Source organism: Calonectris borealis, chromosome 14 (assembly GCF_964195595.1).
Source record: "Calonectris borealis chromosome 14, bCalBor7.hap1.2, whole genome shotgun sequence".
Taxonomy (NCBI): domain Eukaryota; kingdom Metazoa; phylum Chordata; class Aves; order Procellariiformes; family Procellariidae; genus Calonectris; species Calonectris borealis.
This window is the reverse complement of record NC_134325.1, coordinates 1406346-1428435: the sequence shown is the minus strand read 5'-3', so window position 1 is coordinate 1428435 and position 22090 is coordinate 1406346. Positions and strand designations below refer to the sequence as shown.

At 43.0% G+C, this 22090-nt stretch overlaps 1 protein-coding gene and 1 long non-coding RNA gene across 8 annotated transcripts in view; one reads left to right on the top strand and one right to left on the bottom strand.

Annotated features, from left to right (window-relative positions):
• Positions 1–808: 808 nt before the first annotated feature.
• The window catches only part of PHRF1 (PHD and ring finger domains 1), a 36250-nt gene continuing 14968 nt past the window's right edge, over positions 809–22090 (bottom strand). For 6 of the 7 annotated variants that reach the window (XM_075162936.1, XM_075162937.1, XM_075162935.1 and 3 more), the window contains 12 exons: positions 18679–18776; positions 17953–18125; positions 14098–14227; positions 13596–13735; positions 12591–12778; positions 11665–11784; positions 9547–9701; positions 5892–8684; positions 5030–5181; positions 4218–4478; positions 2961–3089; positions 809–1764 (listed from right to left, as the gene is read on the bottom strand). In XM_075162936.1, coding sequence (XP_075019037.1) covers positions 1630–1764; positions 2961–3089; positions 4218–4478; positions 5030–5181; positions 5892–8684; positions 9547–9701; positions 11665–11784; positions 12591–12778; positions 13596–13735; positions 14098–14227; positions 17953–18125; positions 18679–18776 — 4474 coding nt within the window. In that variant the 3' untranslated portion in view covers positions 809–1629. The remainder of the gene's footprint in view (positions 1765–2960; positions 3090–4217; positions 4479–5029; positions 5182–5891; positions 8685–9546; positions 9702–11664; positions 11785–12590; positions 12779–13595; positions 13736–14097; positions 14228–17952; positions 18126–18678; positions 18777–22090) is intronic. The other variant, XM_075162934.1, reaches the window with a different exon arrangement.
• On the top strand, positions 8636–10482 carry LOC142088045 (uncharacterized). Its single transcript, XR_012675698.1, has 2 exons — positions 8636–8717; positions 9470–10482. It is a non-coding gene; the product is annotated as an uncharacterized LOC142088045 (long non-coding RNA).

Below are 22090 nucleotides of genomic sequence, written 5' to 3'. Positions count from 1 at the left end.
TTAAAAAAAAAAAAAAAAAAAAAAAAAAAAAAAGGTGCCCAAACAACCTACTTGAAACCACAGCCAAAATTACAGTAGGCAAACAAAAAAATCTTACGATCGAAATCAAAGTTCACTGAAAAGTTCAAAATGCCAGCAAGGGATCAAAGGTCTTGCTATTTGTGAGTTTTCCTACGCTCACAAGGAAAAAAAATAAGAGCTGCAGGTATTTGCTTTATAAAACTCATCCCAGAGAGCCTAACCGTTTTCTCTTTGAGGACAAGCAGCACGACTATCCTCGAAGAGGGCAGTTTCCAAGTGCGCTCTAAGAGGACAGGAAAGCCCTCACCTAAGACGTCGCTGCCATCTGGCCCAACAGGCCACGTACATTCAGTTCCCGCTGGAGGGAAAGCCAGTTTCTGAGTTGTAACTTACTGGTTTTCTCTGCAGCTTCCCTGTCAAATGTCTCCTCCCTCACATGGTTAGATGAGGAATGATGCTTTTTGTCAGGTTCAAGGGTGCTGAATATATTGGTGAGTGACTGTATTTCAGAGGATCACTTAAAAGATCGGTTGCTCTGCAGTACACGCGGACAAGGAGTGCTTTTAAAGAAAGCAAGATGAAGTCAGTACGTGTGCTTGACTCCTTTGCTTCGTGATGGGAAAACCAGTCCTCCTACAGAGGAGGAGGAACAATTACTTATCCGACTCCAATTCTCTTCTAGAAACACAGTATTCCTTACGCAAGAACCAAGCGTGCAGGTTTACACAGAAGAGCCAGGGCAAGAGGCAGCTGTAAGACAAACAAATGACACCTGCTATAGGACTAAAACCATTCAAAATAACTTTATAAATTCTGTCACATTTCTGCTTTGTACATCAGTTCAACCTTATCCCTCCAGCTTGTTACTGAAAATTCACAATGCTTGCTTTTTGTTTCGTTTTTTCCTAAAAGGCAGACACAAAACCAGCCATCAGTGCATTATTTACAGAAGTGCAACACAGTCTCCCACCCCGAAATTAAACTCTTTACTAACAAGGTACTTCCAACAGAACGTAAATAAACACCATGGCTTGAGCAGTGTTTCTGAACTCAGTTTATAAAGGTTAGCTCATTTCTGCAATCCCCAAATGACAGAGCGAGTAAAACTTCGCTCACCATCGAACGGGCTAAAAATACAACATTTCAAGTATTAAATCAGAAGTTTCTAAAGACAATCCGTATTTCGATAAATAAACACAAGGGAAACAGTATACAGCTCTCAATATACTGTATATGAAAAGTGGTGTCCAGTTTCAAACTTTTAGCAAGACAGGTGCACAGCCCAAAAATGTGATCAAAGTAACCCTGAAAACTGTAGCAATCCGGGAGTCCCAAACATTAATCTCTTCTGTGTTTCCCCTCGAATTACTCTGCTGGTCTGAGGCATTTGATTGTTATTTAGTTCTACAGTAGGTAATTCAAAAAAACTCAAGTTCATTCCCATATGGAAACAATTCAAAAGAAGGTTCCGCAGATAAGTCCTATTATAATCTTGCTTTTCTGCACTTTATTTTCAATGAGATGCAACTGCAGATCTGTTATTCCCTCTGGCACAGGGTTCGCAGCCAGAGTAAGTTCAGTCCAAGTCATGCTGGCTGTGGCTTGCTCTCAGTTTTCCACTTCACGTGGATCTTCACCATCAGATTTCTTATGTTTCCTCATATGTTTGTATTTTTCCACATATGCCTTCACCAGGTTAGCTACCTTCATAGGGTTGATCTCTCCACTTTTGCTGTGGCAGATCTACAAGGGATTAGAAAAGGCATTCGGTCAATTAACAGCGTTACGGCAGTTCGGGCAGGCAGCAGACAAATGGTAAAGCAGCCCTAAGCTTCCCAGGGGAATTGATTCCTGCACAGGCCCTCAAGTCTCGTAGCAGGAAACATAAAGCAGAAAAATCAACAAGGGTAAGAGTAGTATTTTACTTCAAGCATTCCAGAAATGACCCAGGGCTTATCTACTGAGCACCAACTGAAGCATCTCTGAAAGCAGAATTGTTCATTTTTACTACAGGCTTTTCTGTCCAGACAGTTTTACGCAATACGTGGCCACCAAGGAAGTGTTGCTTTACAATTTTTCTGATGATTTTGAGGAAGCGATGCTCAGATTAAAAGAATCTGGCAGTTTTGAGAGCCCATTTTGAGATATGGGAGAAAGAGAACGGACCCTACAAAGAACTTTATCAGTGTTCAGAGGAGAGTTCACAGTGACTTCAGCAGCAATTGGTGTTGCTCAGCTCTGCTACAAACCACACTTGAGGTTCATATGGGTCACGTAGAAGATGTGAAATTGCAGCCATTATCTCAGGAATTTTGATTTATGATGGAATTTCTCAGTGACAGCAAGAATGCAGAGCAGGGAGAGAATACAGTTCTCCAGGGTATCATTTAACTGCCTTGACCACAAGAGCATTACTTGCTCTCACAAGACAACATTTACCTGCTGATCAGGTCTTTTTTAGCCACGATCTCGTCAGCACTAAGATCTGAGACAAAAGTCAACATCAGCCAAATTGCAAGGCCCTCTTCCAAAGTTCAGGGACACCACAGATGATCAAGGAATTAGCGCACAAAGTATTTTCTCACTTTATCAGAAACAGCTTGACGATTCTGGCCAAAGTTCTTAATGAGAGAGATTTGACCATTCTCACCCAAGGCACATACCACGTAACATTTCAGCTCAGGCAGCTTAAGCGTAGCAATGTTCCGGACCACTGAAAACACGATCTTCTAAAAGGAACAGTCTGACAGCTCTCACCACTCGGTCCTGCTTAAAGCAACTATTGCTTCACCACAGGATTGCAGAGTGAGTCAGAGTCCAAGGATCTGCCACTCCGTTACAGCACGTAGTTGCTGAAGCTGGCAAGCGCAATCCGAAGTACTGCCACTTATTTAACGATCTGCACACCTCCTCTTCACTTCATTTCTCTGTCGCCTTACCTTTTGCACTGCTTTTCGAAGAATGTTCTTGTACTCCTCCTTTGTAATCTCCCTCTTCTGGTAAAAAGGTTTAATAGCAAGTTTCACTTCTTCCACAGCCCTTTCCTGCATGTGAAGCTTCTTCATGTACTGCACAGCAAAGAGAAGTTCATTACCTCGTGCTATCTTGGGAATGGTTTCTGAATCTATTCTTCTTAGAAAAGCTCTAACAATGAAAATACTCATTTCACAGTTTCAATGGCCCACGTAAGAGCTAGCCTCAAAGCGATTTCCTTTACTGTAAATTGCAGTCTTGAAACAAATAACAGTTTGTGCTATGAGGAACCCTTGTTTTGTGTAACATTTATTCTGCGTCTTAGAGAACGTGTTTTAAGCAAGTGACTACAATGTCCACTTATTAATTTTGGTCTCCTCCTTCCCTTCCAACAGCTCTGAAGTAAACATACATCCATCAAAAGGCATCAGATTCTAAAAGCAGCAAGTCATAGCTGCGAATATAAAGCTTCAGGTAGCTCTAAAGGCATTCCGAAAATTGCAGAGTTGCCTATAAATTAAGGATTACAGATGACATCAGAACATATTCTATCAAAACAAGTTCATGAAAACTGCTGCTCATAAATGGAGGTTCGGTGGGAAAAGTATCTTACTGTTTTGTTTTGTGGTAGAAAGTAAAATAATTGGCTAAGAAGTTTGTGTCCTTGTGTTAACATCCACTATGCTTAGAGCAGATGGTCTGTACAGCAAACCCAAAACTCAGCAGCAAGGGACTAGCACTGCAAAATCTCCAAAGTATTTTACTATCTCTGCATTTTCAGTGCCGATAAGCAGCAAGATACAGTCCTGCCTCTCTATAGGACTGTTATGAGAATTGACATTAATTTCAAAGCTGGAGGGGAAAGGAGAAAACCAGGTGTTTAGAGAAATTTGGACATTCTGGCTTCTGGAAAGTCCCTTCCAAATACTCATGCAAGAAAGTTTCAGAACTTTAAGAATGTATTTTAGATGCTTTAATCCCTCTCTGTCTTATTGCGATAAAGCAGTCGAAAGTGGAACCATCAAATGGAGTAAATCCCAAAAGAATTCAAAGAAAGGATTGCCTGCTGCTCCTGGGTTAGCATAGTCAGTCACCAGAAACAACAGTGACAACAGGGGCTGGGAAAATACAGTGCAGAGAAAGTTAAAAAGCCCCAAACTTTAAAAGTTCAAATAAACAGCTCAGTAATGTTACGCATTTGCTACTTGATAGCATTCACTCACTTCCTCGTTTTTTGTTTTATCCACCGGAGGTTTGGGTGCTTTGATCTTTTCTTCTGCGTTTCCAACAGAAGCAGCTTGGATTCCTGGTTCAGACGCGGTAGCCAGGCTGCCCGGCTCCGGAGTCAGGCTCTGTCCTGCCATGCAGCCAAGCGCTGGAAGGCTACCCTGCATGATAAACTGAACCGTGGGCTGGCTGACGGGGGCATAGGGGGGAAGGCTGGAGGGCAGAGGTGGCGTCAAAGGTATATTTTGACAGTACACCTGTGAAACAGATACCATTTTGTAAATGCTTGTGCTTACGAGAGAGAGCATCAGATCAGCATTTTCCAGAGCAGCTTTTATCCACTCAAACAGATAAGTAATTACTGGTTTAAATCAGGGAGGCTAACATCCCAGCCCTCAGCTAGGTCTCTGTGCACCAGGAGCTAGCACCAGCCCCACTCACCTTTTAACTAACTGGTGGACAGCACAGACTGACGGCACGGGCCAATGCCACCAGGCCAATTTTTACAGCCTGATCACAACCAGGGAGAAGCTCACAGCTTCTCAAGCAGCACCATCTTGCCACAAATTACTGCTGAAAATAGAAGCTGCATGTACAGAGCAGAATTAACAGAAAATGTGCTGCTTCAGCTGTAAGGACCACCTGAGAGATTAAATGATTAGAGGATTGCTGAGGTGTATGGGCCATATGAAATGTACCAGACGCAGAGGAAGGCGAACTCTGCGATGAGAGGAGGGTGTTGCACAACGAGGGCACAGATGAGGTGGGATGCCTTCCATGACACTTGAGTGCCGGAATAGGAACCAACCTGAGAGGAATCTAGATCAGGAAACATAGGCTCAGGAATCATATAATTGGTTGGAGGAGGCTCATTTAACTGCACCTGATTTAACGTTTGGTTCAAGTCCTCTGCTTTCCAGGCCCCTTCTTTTGCTCGCTGAAGTTTGTAAAATGGCATCCCTAGGTTCCCCAAGAGAAGGAAAAGAAAACATTTAAGAAAAAAATAAACCTAAAGGGTCAAAGATTCAAAGCCAATTATATTTAAAAAAATTAAAATAAAAAGGGTCTCACAATAAAGCTAGCTATAAAAGGATTTTGTTTAGCAGTCATCAACATTTTAAAGCTTCTGATAAGAGAGGACTTATCCCCTTGAGCAACTGCGTTTTACTGGGTTTCCATGAGAGTAACCAACGAGAACCACACAAGCAACTCTGTCAACACACATAGCACAGGGTCCCAAGCCAAACTGTTTCTAGCAGCTTTGGCTTCGCAGAGCTCACAGGAGCGAGCTACAGAGAGTTGTCACGCTCCTCGGTTCCGAGAAATATTTATAAATTCTGAAGGCAAAACAACCGTTCCAGTTAACTGCAGAAAGGGTGGAACACGGGCTGCCAGTTCAGAGGTTGGGCTGCAATACACCTTCACGGCCGACCAAGCTGCCGCTGGCTAGTGGAGCTGTGCTGACAGCATGTCCTCTCTGACCCATGAACACAACTCACCTCATGATTTCAACAAGTGCAAAATGCCAGCTTTCGGGATTGGCAACACAGGATCACCCCAGCTCAGATGACAGAGCTCTTACGCTACAACCAGGTTCAGCCAGGAACCAAAACCCGAAGCCTTATACCGCCTGCTTCAACTGCTGTTTGTTTTCCAAAAGAGAGACTTACTTGGAGCTTTTCCGGCAGACAACGTGCCGCTTTCTTCCTCTTGAAGATTCCAGGTAACTCTTTTCACCGGTGCTTTTGATTTCAATGCAGGACCCTGAGGTACCACCTCCAGTTCAGGATTACTGAAATTACTGGTTTTCTCATTTGACACAAGGCACTCATCTTTAACCTCCTTCACACAATCTGTTATTTTGCTTTTGGACGAGCTTTGAATTGGTGCACCCTCAATTGGAGCGTGCACGGTAACTTCCTTCTTTGGAGGCGGTTCCATCAGAGATGGACATAATGCAGTATTTTCTATTTTAACTGTAATCTCAAGGTTTGTATTGCTACAGCTACCAAGCACTGCTGGATCACTACTACTCATTAATTCCGTTCCAGCAAAAGAATCCACATTGCCAATTGGAACACAAATGTTTGTGATCTCTGGCACAGGGAATGCAGTTTCACTGGTCACTTCCTGACAGATGGGCTCTACCTTTATATTTTCGTGGGCCTCTCTCAGTTGAACCGGGGTCTCAGCCTGTATTTCCTCAAGTTTGACATTTGGTTGGATGGTTATGGAAAGCTCTTCTAGTACTAGTTCCTCCTTTGGCTCTTGTTTGAAGGAATGGGGTTGCTCCAGACACCTGGACACATTTTCAACTGGAGGCTTTTGATCCTTTTCTGGTGGAGGAGGAAGTGAGGTCTCTTTTGATCTGTGTTTTCTTTCTTTGGAACGTGATCTCGATCGTGGTCTTTTTTCCTTTGATTTGCTGCTTTTGTGCTCCCGAGATCGAGATGCAGACCGAGACCGAGACCTCCACTTTCTCCTCTCCCGAGACCTGGATCTCGATCTCTTTCTGTCCCTTGATCTCAAGCTACTATCTTTATCATACCTCTCATAGCTTTTGTCTCTCCTGTGTTTCCGCCTTTTAGTCCTCTCAGTGCTATTCGATCGGGAACGTTCCCTCCGTCTTGATCTTGATCGAGACCGTCTTTTCTTTTTCCTATTTTCATAAAACTCAGAAGTACTTCCAGGACTACCTGAACGTGACCTAGATTTCCTTCTCTCCCTAGACCAAGAAGTTTTGGCCTTTTTATCCTTGGTTTTATCCTTCGTTTTCTTTTTTTTAGATTGTTCGTGACTGCTAGAACGGTCAGTAGAAGACCTCCTGCTCTTGGGTTTCAACGTCTGTGTTTTGCTATGCTCTTCTCCACCTGACCAAGAGGTAGATCTGGAGCTTCGGTCCCTTGAGTGCGCTCTATCCCTAGACCCCGATCGGGATCTCTTACGCTCTTTGACAAGTGTCTTTTTCCTTTTCATCTTCTTCTTGCTTCGGGAGCTGGAGTTCGAGCAGGATCTGGAACGCGATCGCCTCTCTGTTTGTTCTACCTTTTGGACCTTCTGCTGCCCATCATTCTTTGAGGGACTACCTGGTTCTAGTTTCACATTAATATTAGATCTAATCAATTCTTCAGCATTAAAGAACACATTAGGGCCCTCTCTGCTTTCCTTCTTCAAACACTCTGCATTAGAAATTTGCTTAACAGCAGATGAAGTGCAAGGACTGCTTAGAATGTCTTCCTCATCCATATTGTCTCGTTCCTCTGTATCAGAGATCTGTTCTACAATCCTGCTTTCTACCGTCACGTCATCATGAGACTCTGTGTTACTAGATGGTACGTCAGAGTCAGCCCCAGATCCAAATACATTTTCTACCATGTACGGGGTGAAACGACGGACAGTTTGAAACGTTTGAACTTTTGGATTTTCAATGGAAATAGTCCTGGTAATATTAGTCAGCGGGATCCCTGAGCCAAGCCTTTCAGGACTGCTGCTTGCCGAACTCGAGTCCGATCCTGTTGGCTCAAAGGGATCATATATTTCACTTTTGACCTGCTTTTTCTTAAGTGAGAAAAGAGATGAAGGACTCTCTTTCTGTTGCACTTTGTCGTCCACAGGGCGGAAGGTGTTACAAAATCCTGGGTTAGACAGTCTGCTGGGATGCCCTGCATTTCCAGGAATATTGATTTTAAAACTCTCGAAAGAGCTTGGGCCTTTGCTCCTTGAAGTGCCCAGTAGCGATGAACTGCTATAGACGCCTGTATTGGTAGAAAAAGACGCCCCGCTTGTACGCGTTTGTTGCTGAGATTCCTTGGCATTCGATCTCTGACTTTCCACCTTGCCACCCTTTCCCGGCTGGTTGGTGCTCTCTTTGCCAGTCAGCTGGGTTATACAGGAGCTGGGGATGTCACAGCTTTGGCTTCCTGCGGGTTCCGGCTCCGCCTGCTTGCTGCTGGTTTCCTTTTTAATCTTTGGTATCCTGGGAAGCTCAAAGATGTCAATTCTCTTGGGAGGTGGTTTTAATGGCTGCCTCACAGTTACAGCTTTTGAGCCAGAATTCAAGTTACAGCTCAGGGGCTTTGAAGATGAGTCAGTGGGTGCAAAGTTTTTAGAGTTTCCATTAAATCTGGGCATTTCATCTAACTTGGCGCCACGCCTGCTCAGAGTAGCTATATTCTGAGTCTGAACAGACCTGGGTGTCATTGAATATTCTGATTTTACAGTTGCCTTTTCTGATGTAATCTGTGCAGGGTTTGCTGCAGGCTCAATCCTGCTCAGTGAAGGTGACGGCGGTGAAAAGAGGCTTGAGGAGGAGGGTCTGGTGCGAGTACTCAGCCCCAAGGAAACTGAAGGTCCAGCAATGGAGCTGCTTGCTGCGGTCCCTGAGTGCACTGTACTCGCTTGGGTGTTATGTCCTGAACCATCATCCACTCTCGAGTCATTCGCTGATTTTCTATGAAGTGGAGCTATGGCATACAAGCAAACAATTAAGCTTTTCAGTACGTACCTGGACATTTCCCCCCAACATTAAAAGAAGTACTGAGCTAATTATTCTAAGTTCCACTTTGGTTTAAGACATACCACACAGTAATAAGGCAGTCCAATAGTTCTTTTGGTCAGATGGTCAAGGTTTAATGCTAGACAACTGCATCTTTGAGGTAAACACTAACGTTTAGGAAATAAATTATTCTGTTCTGTAGATATCACCAGATTCGTGTTTATTACCCTGTAGTCTCTGACTGATAAAAATGACTATAAAGGAGGATGTTATAGATACTTATTTTAAGAATAAAGCTCTAAGTTTCAATTTGAAGAGATTCCTTCCAAATACTACCATGCCAAAGGAAGACACAGCTGAAGATGCTAGCACGTATTCTAGAGCTTTACTTTTGCAAAGAAACTTCTTGCCAAGGTCCTCATCACTGCTCTTCAAACCGAAGTACAGTTCATGGGCATGGCAGCAAGGCATGACAAATGCCAGAAGAATTGGGTATTAAGATGTCTCTGCTCTATCCAGTCCTCCATTTTTTTATAACAAAGCATGAAACTACAGTGCAGTACTTTTGAAAGAAGAAAACTACCTATTAAAACCAAAATCCTCCACTAACATCTCAGCTGTGCAATTAAAACAGAGACAAGTAACACTATTTCAGAGCATATGTAAGAATCTTATTAGACGGATTACTGCTGGCAACTATTGAATCTATCCTACATATTCAAACGCTCAGTAAGAGTATCCCTATGTTTGAAGCTATGCAGCCTGTAGGACCAGGGCAGATGTGGATGAAACAAAGAGGCTAATTGCACTATAACATGCCAAACCCTTACCTGCCTTCTTCGCCGTCAGCGAACCATCTCTGTTGATGACCACATCCGAACTACTCATCATGAGAAAGCTCTGTCCAGACAGGATACTTCCCAACAGATCAGGCACAGGGGCAGCTTCTGCTTCTTGATCAGGACTCAAGGCAGGTACACTGCTTCTGCATGTTTCAGAGGGGTTATATTTCCTTTACTCTTACAGCACTTGTTCTATACACAAACGTTACATTAAAAAGAAACCAAAATCAAGGGCATAAACAGAGGTCAGCCAGGGAAGTTCACTTGTAGTTTTGGCTTCATAGAGTCATTCAGTCCCCATCCCTCTTTGACAAACAGAAGGTGAAGCTTTTACTGACCTCCCACAGGAACACCACAGGATAGGAAAGCATGTAATCATACCAGAGACCTTTGGTAAGCAAATGCTTTTCATCTTATTTAAGAGTGGTGCTCACTGTGTTGTGTATCAAGATTAACTTTCCAGTGCATTTAAGATGCATTTTTGAAGCGTAAACCATTGTTCAGCACTTCAGAGATATTTCCATCCCAGCTGCCTCTCTTCCCCCCGCCAAATCATGATCACAAATGTATTCCACAGGCCTGCACTGCTATCTAAAAAAAATTGATGCAGCTTGAACCAGTGTTTAACACCAGTCAGAATACACATAGGTGCCTAGTGGTAGGGTAGCTAAGAGCATGGCATAGGAGGAATTACACTGAAAAACAACAGCAAAGCTCCCACACACAGGACAACACAAACACTCCCCTTTATGCATTACTCAATCTTATGAAAATGGTTTAACTGTAAGTTCTCTGTTCTTGAAATATGGACTAAAAAGGTTTGAGTGTTTTTGGTGTTAGGGTGTGGCTTTTTTGTTTTTTCTTTCTCTGCTTTTGTGTTAGTTTTTAGGATTTTGGGGTTTGTTTTTTGTGTGTTTTTTTTTTTTTTTAAATAAAACTTCTAAAGGGACCAATAGACCCAGCTCTTCGAGGGAGCTACATTTCATTTCTGTATAACAACAAAGCAAGCTTTCCAAACATAATGTACACCAAAAACCTGTAATAACATACAACAGAAAGACAAAATGGGAAGGCTAAAAGAATCTGGCCACCCAGGCCAGACCAGGACACTCACTGTAGTCCAAGCCTTTAGGAAGGCTGAATTTCAGCTAAATGGTTGTACCTTCTAAACAATGTGCTACTCAAATAACTCGGAGGACATGGAAAGCTTCCTGAAAGGCTTCCTTCAGGATCGAGATGGGAAAGGTAGAGAAATATTCCAAGTTATCATAGAAATATACTATCTTAATCCTGAGAAACCAATCTTCGCCCTAAGTCAGACGCCTTAGAGGACAGCCAGTAAACCTCTCACACCTTTAATCATTTAAGTTGAGCTCCCTCCATTTCTCCTAATCTTCAGCTCCCTCAGCCTTGCAGTTTTCTGTGACTCGGTTGGTACCTGCCTCAGCCATTCTCCCCATCGTGCTCCTGCTCCCTGTGTCCTACCACTCTGCACTGCATCCTACACCCCAGTCCTGAAAACCCACCGTGGCTGCCGGTGGGAGGCACCCTGGCTGGCACAGGGGCACACAACTTGCACACACAGAGACAAGCAACTGTTAAATTGCAGGGTCAAACAAAAGAGTCTTCCCTCAATTTTCTGAGTGCCAACAAATGGCAAAGGAATTGGGTGAGGTGGGTACATCCCTCACCTCCTCCTCTGGATGTGCAATTAGATTCCCCGGCCCTCTCAAATAAGCAAGTGGTTTTTTAAAGGTTAATGAGACTGGGATTTAAAACATACTCATGGGGTTACTAAACAGTCCCAAAACAGAAAGCAAGAAGAGCCAGATTAGGGTGGAAATACCAATTTGAAATTTCAGTGCAATAGTTAGAGCTATTATGACAGAATAAGTGTGTGTCCTTCAACATAAAAAAAGAATTCTTGCATAAAATGCTGTGGTTATTTATCTACACATGTACAGGCACATGCACACACTCTTTCAAAATACTCGGAGTAAGAAAAGAGTTACACCAGGATGATCACCCAGTTTGCTCTTTTGTTAGGGCCATCAGACAATTAGACAAGAAAAATAAAATAAAATAAATAACTTGATGGATTTTTACCTGGGAAGTCCCACAGAAATAGGTCTAGCTACAGGACGGTGAGACCTCAGTGCTGACTGGGAGAGAACTCTCCTTTTGGCACTCACTGGTGAATCTGGATTTGCTGGAACCTCTTCGTTACTGTGGGTAAAACACACACACACAAACCCTGAAATTGTCTGAATGTTCTTCATGTCAAATAGATGAAGTAGATAATACTACTAGGACAGATATGGTTAGAGAGCATCGTTTGTTTTATTATGATACATTAAAAAAAATTTGTGCAATATACTTATTTTCTGTGGCTACATAAATAGAACAGCGTAACTCAGCCAGCAGAGATTCAAATGTAGATTTTTAAAGTATTAAATGGGTAATTTCCTTTTATGAAAGGATCAAAAAGACTTATTCAGTGGAAAATTAAATTTCACCAACAATAATTTCAGATGCCCCCTCCTGAAAATCCAAAGCTTAAGAGTGACACAAACCATGGCATAGTAAGATTCCCTTGAATTTAAAGTGTCTGGAAAAGTGAAGATGGGAAAAGGAGAAACATGGAAGATCCCACAGGTCCATTTAATTCTATGTGAAGTCACCGTTTATTGTGTACCAAATATGCTAGTTATCTTCACTTAAAATAAATAAATGGAAAATGACTGATTAGGATCCGACTCCTTCAGACTCTAGCCTTTGAATAACCCCTTAAATCTTAAAGGTTTTCACGAGGCTTATTATTTCAGCAAACCTCTTTAAAAAAGGCTGATTCTTTAAGAGCTCAGCAACTCGGCCAAGAAGGAAAGAAAGAACAGGCCAATGTGTTATTATAAGCTGTGCATCCAAAGCTGTCTTCAGATGCGAGATCTACACTCTGCAAAAAGTCACATGTACAAACAACCCGACACTTGTAAAATTATCAGGTCCCTGATCATAACGTGGAGATATGTTACCTTTCATAAGGATCCAGCTCATATGGATCTCCAAACACAGACAGAGAAGCTGCACCGATATCTGCTCTCATCAGACCAAGTGATGGCTCCGGTGGTTTGTACATGGAAGGAAGCGAGGCCCCACGCATGGGTTTACTAAGACCGAGAGTTCTTGCAATACGGGAGCGAGTAGTAACCTCATTTTTCACCTGCACAGATAAAGAGATTGGGTTATTTCTCTGTTAGGGCAGGTATGTACCTTGGGTTTAGAGCCCCAAATTCTTGACTTAGGCTAAATACAGTCATCAGGATACTACTGTTGGTAGCAGAAGTGGTGTGCATTTATTGTCTATATTTGTTTTAAAGCATTTATTAAACTTCTAACTATGGCCTATATATCACTTCATACAGAGACTGCACGTATCAGATTTAAGTGACCAGATAAGTTAAGTTTCTAAAAAATCTTTAATAACGTCATTCAAAATTGTCAATTCCTCATTAAAGGTTGGATGTAGACTCTAGTTAAGGTAGCTGAGGACAAAAGTCAAGCTGGTGCAGAGTATTCAGTATAGTTCACGTGAGAACACTCTCCACAACTGAAAGGGATTCTGAGAACACTTATGGCTGATTAACTGGGTTTGCAACAACACAGACACAAACATCCATAGCCTATTAAAAAGAATAGGTGGTAGCAACTTTAACGGAGCTTGCATCAGTACCAAGTAAACACTACCGCTGAATGGCAAGGCGTAACACAAAGCCTGCAGGACATGCGTTACAGTGTGATCTCTGCAGTTCAGGTAACAGGATTTGTCAGCAAACCCAGCAGGCTTGCATGGAAGTTGCAATTCGTTTCCACGTACAGCATCTTTCTGGAGTACACCGGACACTTCCTGCACACACTCCCACGAGAAAAAGAGTTATCTGCTATCATTATAAGACAGTATTTTTTCCACTGAATCCCATGTTATAGTGCTTTTACAGATGGCTGAAAAATGGCAGATACTGACACTGGCAGAAACTCACATGTGGTCTTACTCTCATCTTCTTCCCCCTTCTCTTCTTCATCAGACGCTTGCGTCTCTTCTGCTGTGTCCCTGAACTCTTCTTCCCAGCAGAAGATTTTGTCTGAGTTCTTTTTTTGCCTCGTACTTTCTTCCTCCTACCTGATGGGACAAAAGACAACCAAGTATCCGGCTAAGTGCTGGCACTGCATTTTGCCCTGTCCTCCCTTTTTCATTCCCCCATGGCACACAATGCAGCCCAAAGAGACCTACAGTGTGCTGCAACAGTATAAAAAGCAGAGCAGAAAGTGTGAAATCATTAGGATTTATTTAAAAGCAACCTTCAAGACGCTTCTGGGCAGAGGCGGTATGGGCAAAGAAGAAAATGCATATGGTATGCTCCCGTAGCTGCACAGGTGTGGCAGCATACAGCTGACCTGGAGCATTTTGTATGATTCAGGCTCATCTCCCCAAAGCTGTTATTCTTGCAGATGGGAACCACAGGAGGTGTCCGATGCCCTTACCTGTTCTTCTTTTCTGCCTAGTAGGAGCCCGCGCTGTAAGAGGACGCTGGTAGATGGCTGTGTTTAGGCCTGCTACAACTGCCTCAATGGTTTCATCCAGAAGAGAGGACATGAGGTACCTTGGCACGTGCTGCATAGGGGATTAGAAGTTACGTGATACAGAAATCTAAAGGTCAGCAACAAGTTAGTTATAAAAGCATTTGATGACAAATGGGTTTGAGATTCGAATGAGAAGCACTCGTGTGACCAAGCTGCCAGTTAAGCAATTATGTCACCTTTTTCACCTATTGTCTGTCATATTAAGGAGAACACGACCTTGCCCTTCAGCCTCCCTCAGTATTACAAGTCACAGCTAGCCTAACTCCTTTAAACGAGAACAGTCCCTGACATTTCCTCAATGAAAAAGCTCACTTAAGAACTTTCCCAAATCCACCTAACTGACCCCTGGCTCATCACACAGCAAGTGTGATGAGCAAAGACTGAAAAGCCAACACAGTACAGGTTCCCTGTCTTAAACGCCTCATTCTTTAGGTCAGATTTACCTAATGCTGTGAAACATGTCCAGAGGCAAGCACACACCTCGGGGAACTCACTGAAATGGCAGGTGTGAGTCCCGCTCCAGAGCACCGCTTCATTGCGATAAGCAGGGGCTGCTCCTACAAGTTTCAAATTCTTCTTTCTCTCTATACTCAAGGGTCAACCAGATTTAAACAAACACATTTGAAGCGTATGGATTCTGAACCACCAGTCTCAGAATGTGAACTCAAAGCCTCCTTGCTGGGCAAACACAGCACAGGTTTGTTCCTTCCTTCGGCTGGAAAGATGTTAAGAGCAGGTTTCTCTCAACAGCTATGTTAAGTTGGCCCTGCCCACACCACCCATATTCCTAAAATGTCATAGAATCATAGAATGGTTTGGGTTGGAAGGGACCTTTAAAGATCATCTAGTCCAACCCCTTTGCCATGGGCAGGGACATCTTTCCTAACACCTCCCCCATTTCCTCAAGCAACAACAATGCATCAAGAATTGATAAAGTTTCATGTGAGCGCAGCAGATGCAAAGATGTCTCTGATGTTATGGATTATTCACTGTGATTACTTTCTACCAGAGCATATGCATCAGATCCTTGTACATTTACGAAAAGTACATGTGGCACAAACACTAGAGGAGAACGGCTTTAGAGTATCCTGCAGCGGCAAAGAAGCTTCAAACTGCAAAATGTTTGAAAATATTATACGCCAACAGAAATACATGCTTCAATTCATCTTACTATGGAAGTAATTTCACCAGGCTTCTCTGTTAGTGTCACTATGCATGCTCCAAACTATTTTATTGAGCTATTTTTATTAGAACGCCATTGTCTTAAGTATCGTGGGTGCCATAAATACTACATAAGGTTCTCTGATTTGGGGGAGAACAGAATAGAGTAAGGAAAGCCCTGAACATTAGCCTAAACTTATTTATTTTTCTAGAAGGACCTAAACCAGTGCGTCTAGTTAACCACCACTAGTTTAAGCACCTACACAACAACAGATGAATTACAAAACAAACTCCTCCCTGAATACTAAAGCTTTCCAAGGATCTGAAATCAGCATCTCTCTATGCTTTGAGAACAAAAGTTTACATACTCCTTAACCAGTGGAATTAAGCTTCAGTCAACTCCAGGTACGAGCTAGAATGAGATGCACTTTTATTCAGAGACAAAGGGAATACGTAATAGTGCCTTTCTACGTATAGTTTGCAATAATCTCTGCAGATTGAGAAGTGGAGCTAGGAATAGCATCTTGAACGGGAAGTATTGGGCTCCCAGGCTTACACCACTACACAACGGTAAAGTCCCCAGGCACCACCTCTCTCATCTGCAGGAGACAGCTACACAGTATTTCTAAAACAACAGGTAGGGCAAGAAAGAAAAGCTAGTTTCCCTGCACAGCCTTTCACCTCAAACAACTCTTCTATAGTTATTTTTTTTCAACATATAACCCTGACAACTTAGATGTAATTGCTTAACAACAATGCATCAAATCATTCATCAAGTTTTTCTATTTTATTAATTCTTCTAAAGTTGAAACTAAAAGGCCTGGGTTTGGAGACAGGGGGGTTGGCAGCCAAATAAGATGACCTCTACCATGGAGGACATAATGAATCTAAGGACTGCTAAAGCACTCTGGGAATTCCTTAAATCAAGGGAAAAAAAACATGATAAAAACTTAAGGCGAGCTAGATCTTCGTTCGTGGCACCTATTTCAAACTGCGCTTACTGCTGTAATTCAGACCATTTGGGATTTGCTACAAATTTCTCTCCTCCCATTTACAATGATTTTGATGAGAAATCTAACAGGTAAGCTCTGGGGAGCTAACAGTAGACTGTTCTTCCCAACCAGCAGGAAGGTAAGGTAATGAAAAACCTCCACTTTTTCCCCCAGATTTTGGCATTTTGTTTTGCTTCCCCTTAAGCCTGTCTTTATTTACCTTTATTTCTTCTGCCTGAAGTTACAGAATATAGAAGCATAGCTCATGAAGTTGAGGGACTTCACAATCTTAACTGCATTTCCCTTTTCTTTCTCACCTGACCTTTACGGCTGGATTACAAGGGAAAGCTTAATTTGCCAGACCTCCTACCTCCAATTCAGTCTTTTCCCAGTCTGCACTTCACACTCCAAGGAGAGCTTTTATAGCAGACCCAATCTGAAATCCACAGCCAACTGACCGACTTGAAGAAATACTTAGTTTTATCTACTCTTCCCTTCTCACTCTGTCCTACGTTTTCCTACCTTTGGAAAAAAACTGACTTAATACAATCAAAACTTTTTTTGCTGGAAGCCACCAAACAGAGATTTCAAAAATCGTCCAAGCAACCTACTCCCACGGTTGACCATCCCCAGGGGAAAAACATTTTTCCTTATGTCAGGTCAGATCCTCCTCTTCCTGTCTAAAGTTGTAGAATTTTACACGTTTCTACCATATTCAACAGCAGCATTAATGAAGAACCAATTAACATAGCACTAGTCCCATGGAGGTTATTTACAGGCTCTGCTTCCACACTAAGTCACCATACGCTCCTGTGCAATTTAAGGCTTTTTGTATTTATGCAAGTGACAGGTAGAGTGCTTTGGCTAAAGCCAGAGGGCAAAGCAGGCAGGAGATCCCCAAGTTTGAAAGTTCTCAGTTTGTAGCATACTAATTGTTACCTAAAGGATCGTAATTATCCCAGCCAACAGAAACATCTCAACTGCAGTCATCTTCAGTAAACAGTACAACGAGTAAAGTATTTGAGGGACCTTGGGATACTTTCTTGCATAGATTCTCTAGTACCTGTTAATGTGGTTGAACTCACACTGCCACATCACTGAGGACACTAGCACCTGGGTTTTTTCTCTTCAATAATAGGCTGATTTTCACAAACATAGCAACCTTAAAAATACTAAATTTTTCTCTTCAATTTGGCTGAAGGTGGCCAACAGGTTCTACTGCTATGGGAAAGGTGGTAGGAGGACAAACAAGCAAATACACAAGTGTCAAATAAACATGCCCTGTCTCTGCAAAAAAGCATGCTAAAAAACCAGAAGTGGTGCACAAACTGTGCATTAACAGCCACTGGGAATAAAAATACAATTTTGCTCACAGCTGAGGTGATAAAAATGCAGATTAAGAGAGGAAGCTACTGGAGATTTCAAAATAGAGAGTCTTGGTCATGCAATTTGCACACATGTTCTCAGTTTAAAAGAACTCTACAACCACTAACCATTGTGCTATGGACAGTCAATACAGACAGCTGAGCTACTTAAGGAGGGACTTATTTCAACTATTGCACAAGGTTCTTCCAGAGGCTCATTAGCAAAGACTCCTAAATACCTGAATTTGTTGCGCTGTTGTTATCCGGTTTCTGTTCACTGTTGCCCTAACTCGTTCGCTCTGCCGAGTTCTGGCTATAGCTCGGGTTCGGACGTGAGGGCGTAGCCTACTGGTGGTAGGAATAACATCAGCCACGAGGGCAGCAACCTCTTCTTCACTGACATGATCTGTATCTTGGAAGAAAAGATGCCCAGGTCACTTGTCTTTCTACAGGTGAAAGCATTTCAAGAATTTTGGACAAAAAAAAAAAAATCAGTATTCCCTTTCTTAAACCAATCACCTCCAAAGGCAGACATCATCCTCTGAAACGGAAATGAGCACAGACACGACTGCTTCAGACTGTTACACAGAAAGACGATTTTCTAGGTAACAGAAATTGCTGCTACCTTGGCAATCTGATTACTAATCAGATACTAATAAATTCTTTCCAATGTAATACAGGGCAGTTGCACTAAGGTGCTGGGCTTGCCTCAGGAAGGTTGAAGAATGCTTATAAGAAGCAGCTCCACAGGTTGTAACTGCAGATGAAAATCTTAATAAACAAGATCCTCTTATCAGTCAAGAGTTCAAGTCAACTCTTCAGGTTCAAGAGAGAATGCCTATCAAAACAATTATTTAAAACAGATAAAACCAGGGGTTAAACATCTCTTCAAAACAGCACATGCTTCACATCATCTAAGTCAGGAGAAAAATATTTACTTTGCCTGGATACCACGAAACCCTTACCTGCAGCAGCACTGACACCCATGGGGGCACAGGCTGGACAGAACCATTCATCTACAGGGACTTCACTCAGAGGTGGATTAAGGCATTCCATGTGATACCTTGAGAAAAGAAAAAAAAAGTAAAATAGAAATCAAACAATGTGCTCCTTAGCAAGGGAATAGAGCCTTTTACCTCTATCCACATGCTACATAAGGCGGACACATTTTCTTAAGCTTGAAACTATGGTCTATGCATCTGCCTCTACCAACCTCCAGCGAAACGATGCAACTGATAGTTATATAAGGCTCTTCAATTCTAGATGGTATTTTGATCACTTTAGGCTCAAAAAAGCTCAGAAAAGTGAGCGTTTTTCCCTCGCTGTGTGGTGTATTGCTTGCCATTTGAACTCATGCTGCAAGAAATGTGCAGAGCCAAAACCGATGGTGGCAAAGAGAAAGAAGGGAAGTATTGAGGTGCTGGGGAGACAGGCAATCGGGAAACATCATCAGATTCCTGCAAACCAACATATTGACGTTACTGGTACTTATGAACATTTTATTTTGCAGGACTCGACACAGGTCAACTGCAATGCCTTGTTACGTTGAATAAACGCATTGCATCCCACATCTACCTGGCATGATAAGGATTTCTGCCTAACTGCACAAGCTAGGCTGCAGAGCCTTGGTCAGTCACCGGCTTCATACAGCTGCTTGCAGGACTGGAGACGAACCACACTGAGTTCCAAACACCATCCGACTGAGAACCGTGCTCCTCCCTATCAAACCTCAAAGGGAAAGAAGAGCGCACGATGCTCCCGTAGGTAGGCCTTTTGAAAGGTTCTCTATCCACCAGGCTGAGCAGCTAGACTGAACAGTCTCACCAACCACTTACAGCTATCCAGGAAAGCCTTTCAACATTACCCAACTGGGGTTCTGTAATTTGTTCAATTCCATTTTCAGCAATTAAAACCCAGCCAAAGCGGCACGTGTTAGTAGCACAGAATTTTTGAAGCAACTCACGTTCAAGTTACACTGCTAAAAAGAATTAAAACAGATTTCCCGAGCAAATGAGATGCTTCCCGTGAAAACCAAGTGCTTAGACCAAGCTCCCTAGGCAAGGAACACGGGGAGACCACAGCCTTCAACTAAGAGTTCAGCTTCAAATTAGCAACATTCCTATGACCAACTTTGTTCTTCTTCTGAAAGGGGAAACCCTACTGTTATTTCTGATGTAGTACAGCGTTTAACTCTGAAATAAGTAAAGGAAAAAGAGTGAAGTGCTCTGTTTCACCTTCCCGTGCCAAAATTCACTGCCTGATAACATATCTCAGTGCCCGGCCAGAGTAAGGAAAGGGAAGGAACATCCATCTGATGCTCTAATCCCATTTTATAGCAATACAAAAAAAACACAGAGAGGCTACAGCTGTTAATCTACCTTCCACCCATCACCCCGACTTCAGATTGTGTCTTTCAAACCTGTTCCCAACCACATCGTGATAGACTCAATTTGCAGCTAAACTGTCAAAACCACCAATGTTATCTTTATACTAAAATATATTAATTGTCAATACAAAATGGAATATCATGTCCTTCTTGCATGACAGAGTACACCTTAGCACATGAGATTTTACCATCTTTCAGAGACTTAAGAAGATGAAGTTGAAAAACAATGTTTGCAATAAATCATTACTTTAAAATTCGAGTAGCAAAGTATTTTCTTCTCTGGGACAGGAGAGTTTGTTCTCCAACTGCCAGCTACCAGGAGTGAGGTAATTTCCCCAAAGCAGTATTCTGACAAGTCATATTGTTAGGTTCAGGCCAAAGTTATAATAAAAGTACTTGCAGCAAGAACTTCATTACATACTTTTCAAATTGTCTCTGGGAGTTCTCAAGTCTCATTATGACCCACTTGACAAGCAAAGACTTTCAGCCTTAAAACTTTGGAGAACCTATTGCAACAGCTGTCTGGAGTCCCCTGGATAGGGAAAGAACCTCATCACACAGAAAACCATCATAGCAAAGCTCAATGCCAGATCTTATAGAAGGATAAGGCGATACCCATTTTTAAAAAAAAAAACACCTCGAAGTAAATTGATTTTACTCACACTCATTCTCTCAGGTTCATTTACCTGCTGCCGGTGCAGCGGGCACGTCTCCTCTGTGGCTACCCCACCTCCCCAGGTGCCCCTGCATAATAGGTACAAGGCTCTGCAAGGGGAACCGAACAATAACGAGGACGATGGCTCATCTAGCTTGGGGGCGTCGCCGAAGTGAAGTCGGGCTACACCCTGCATCAGAACTGCTTCCATAAAGAAAAAAGATGGGTCGTTGTCATAGGAGACTCTCTTCTGAAGGGAACAGAAGGCCCAATATGCAGACCAGACCCACTCCTTAGGGAAGTCTGCTGCCTCCCTGGGGCCCGGGTTAAAGATGTGAAGAGAAAGCTTCCTACCCTGGTACGGCCCTCAGATTATTATCCATTATTGATTTTTCAGGTAGACAGCGATGAAGTTGCAACAAGAAGTCCAAGGGCAATCAAGAGAGACTTCAGGGCCTTGGGACGACTGGTTAAAGGATCAGAACACAAGCAGCTCTGTCCTTCCAGTTGCAGGGAATGATGAGGGAAGAAACAGGAGGGCCCAGCAGATCAATACCTGGCTCCGAGCCCGGTGTCACCGGCAGGATTTTGGGTTTTTTGATCATGGGTCGGTCTACATGACACCAGACCTGCTGGTGACAGACAGGGTACACCTGTCTCAAAGGGGGAAAAGGATCTTTGCACAAGAGTTAGCAGGGCCCATCAAAAAAGCTTTAAACCAGATTTGAAGGGGTGAAAGGATAAAACCAGGCTCACTAGAGATAATGCTGGGGGAGGCACCGCCTATGTTTGAGGAACGGTGTGCTAGCGAGGTCCTTTGGTCTGCCGTCTCAGTGGAGGTAGGAGATGAAGACCCACGTGGCAGCAAAGACACAAGGGTTATTGATGCGTTAGAAACCACAGAAGCGCCTGAGAATGGTCACGTAGGAATCGGGGCTTCTCCTCCCAGAAAGGTGGCGGGATCAATAGCCCCACTGAAGTGCATCTACACCAATGCACGCAGCATGGGCAGCAAACAGAAAGAGCTGGAAGCCCTTGTGCAGCAGGAAAACTATGACGTTTGCCATCACGGAAACATGGTGGGATGACTCACACAACTGGAGTGCTGCAATGGATGGCTATAAACCCTTCAGAAGGGATAGGCAAGGCAGGAGAAGCGGTGGGGTAGCCCTGTATGTTAGAGGGTGTTTTGATTGTCTAGAGCTTAATGATGGTGATGATAGGGTTGAGTGTTTATGCATAAGGATCAGGGGGAAGGCCAATAAGGCCGATATCATGGTGGGAGTCTGTTATAGACCACCCAACCAGGATGAAGAGACACATGAAATACTCTATA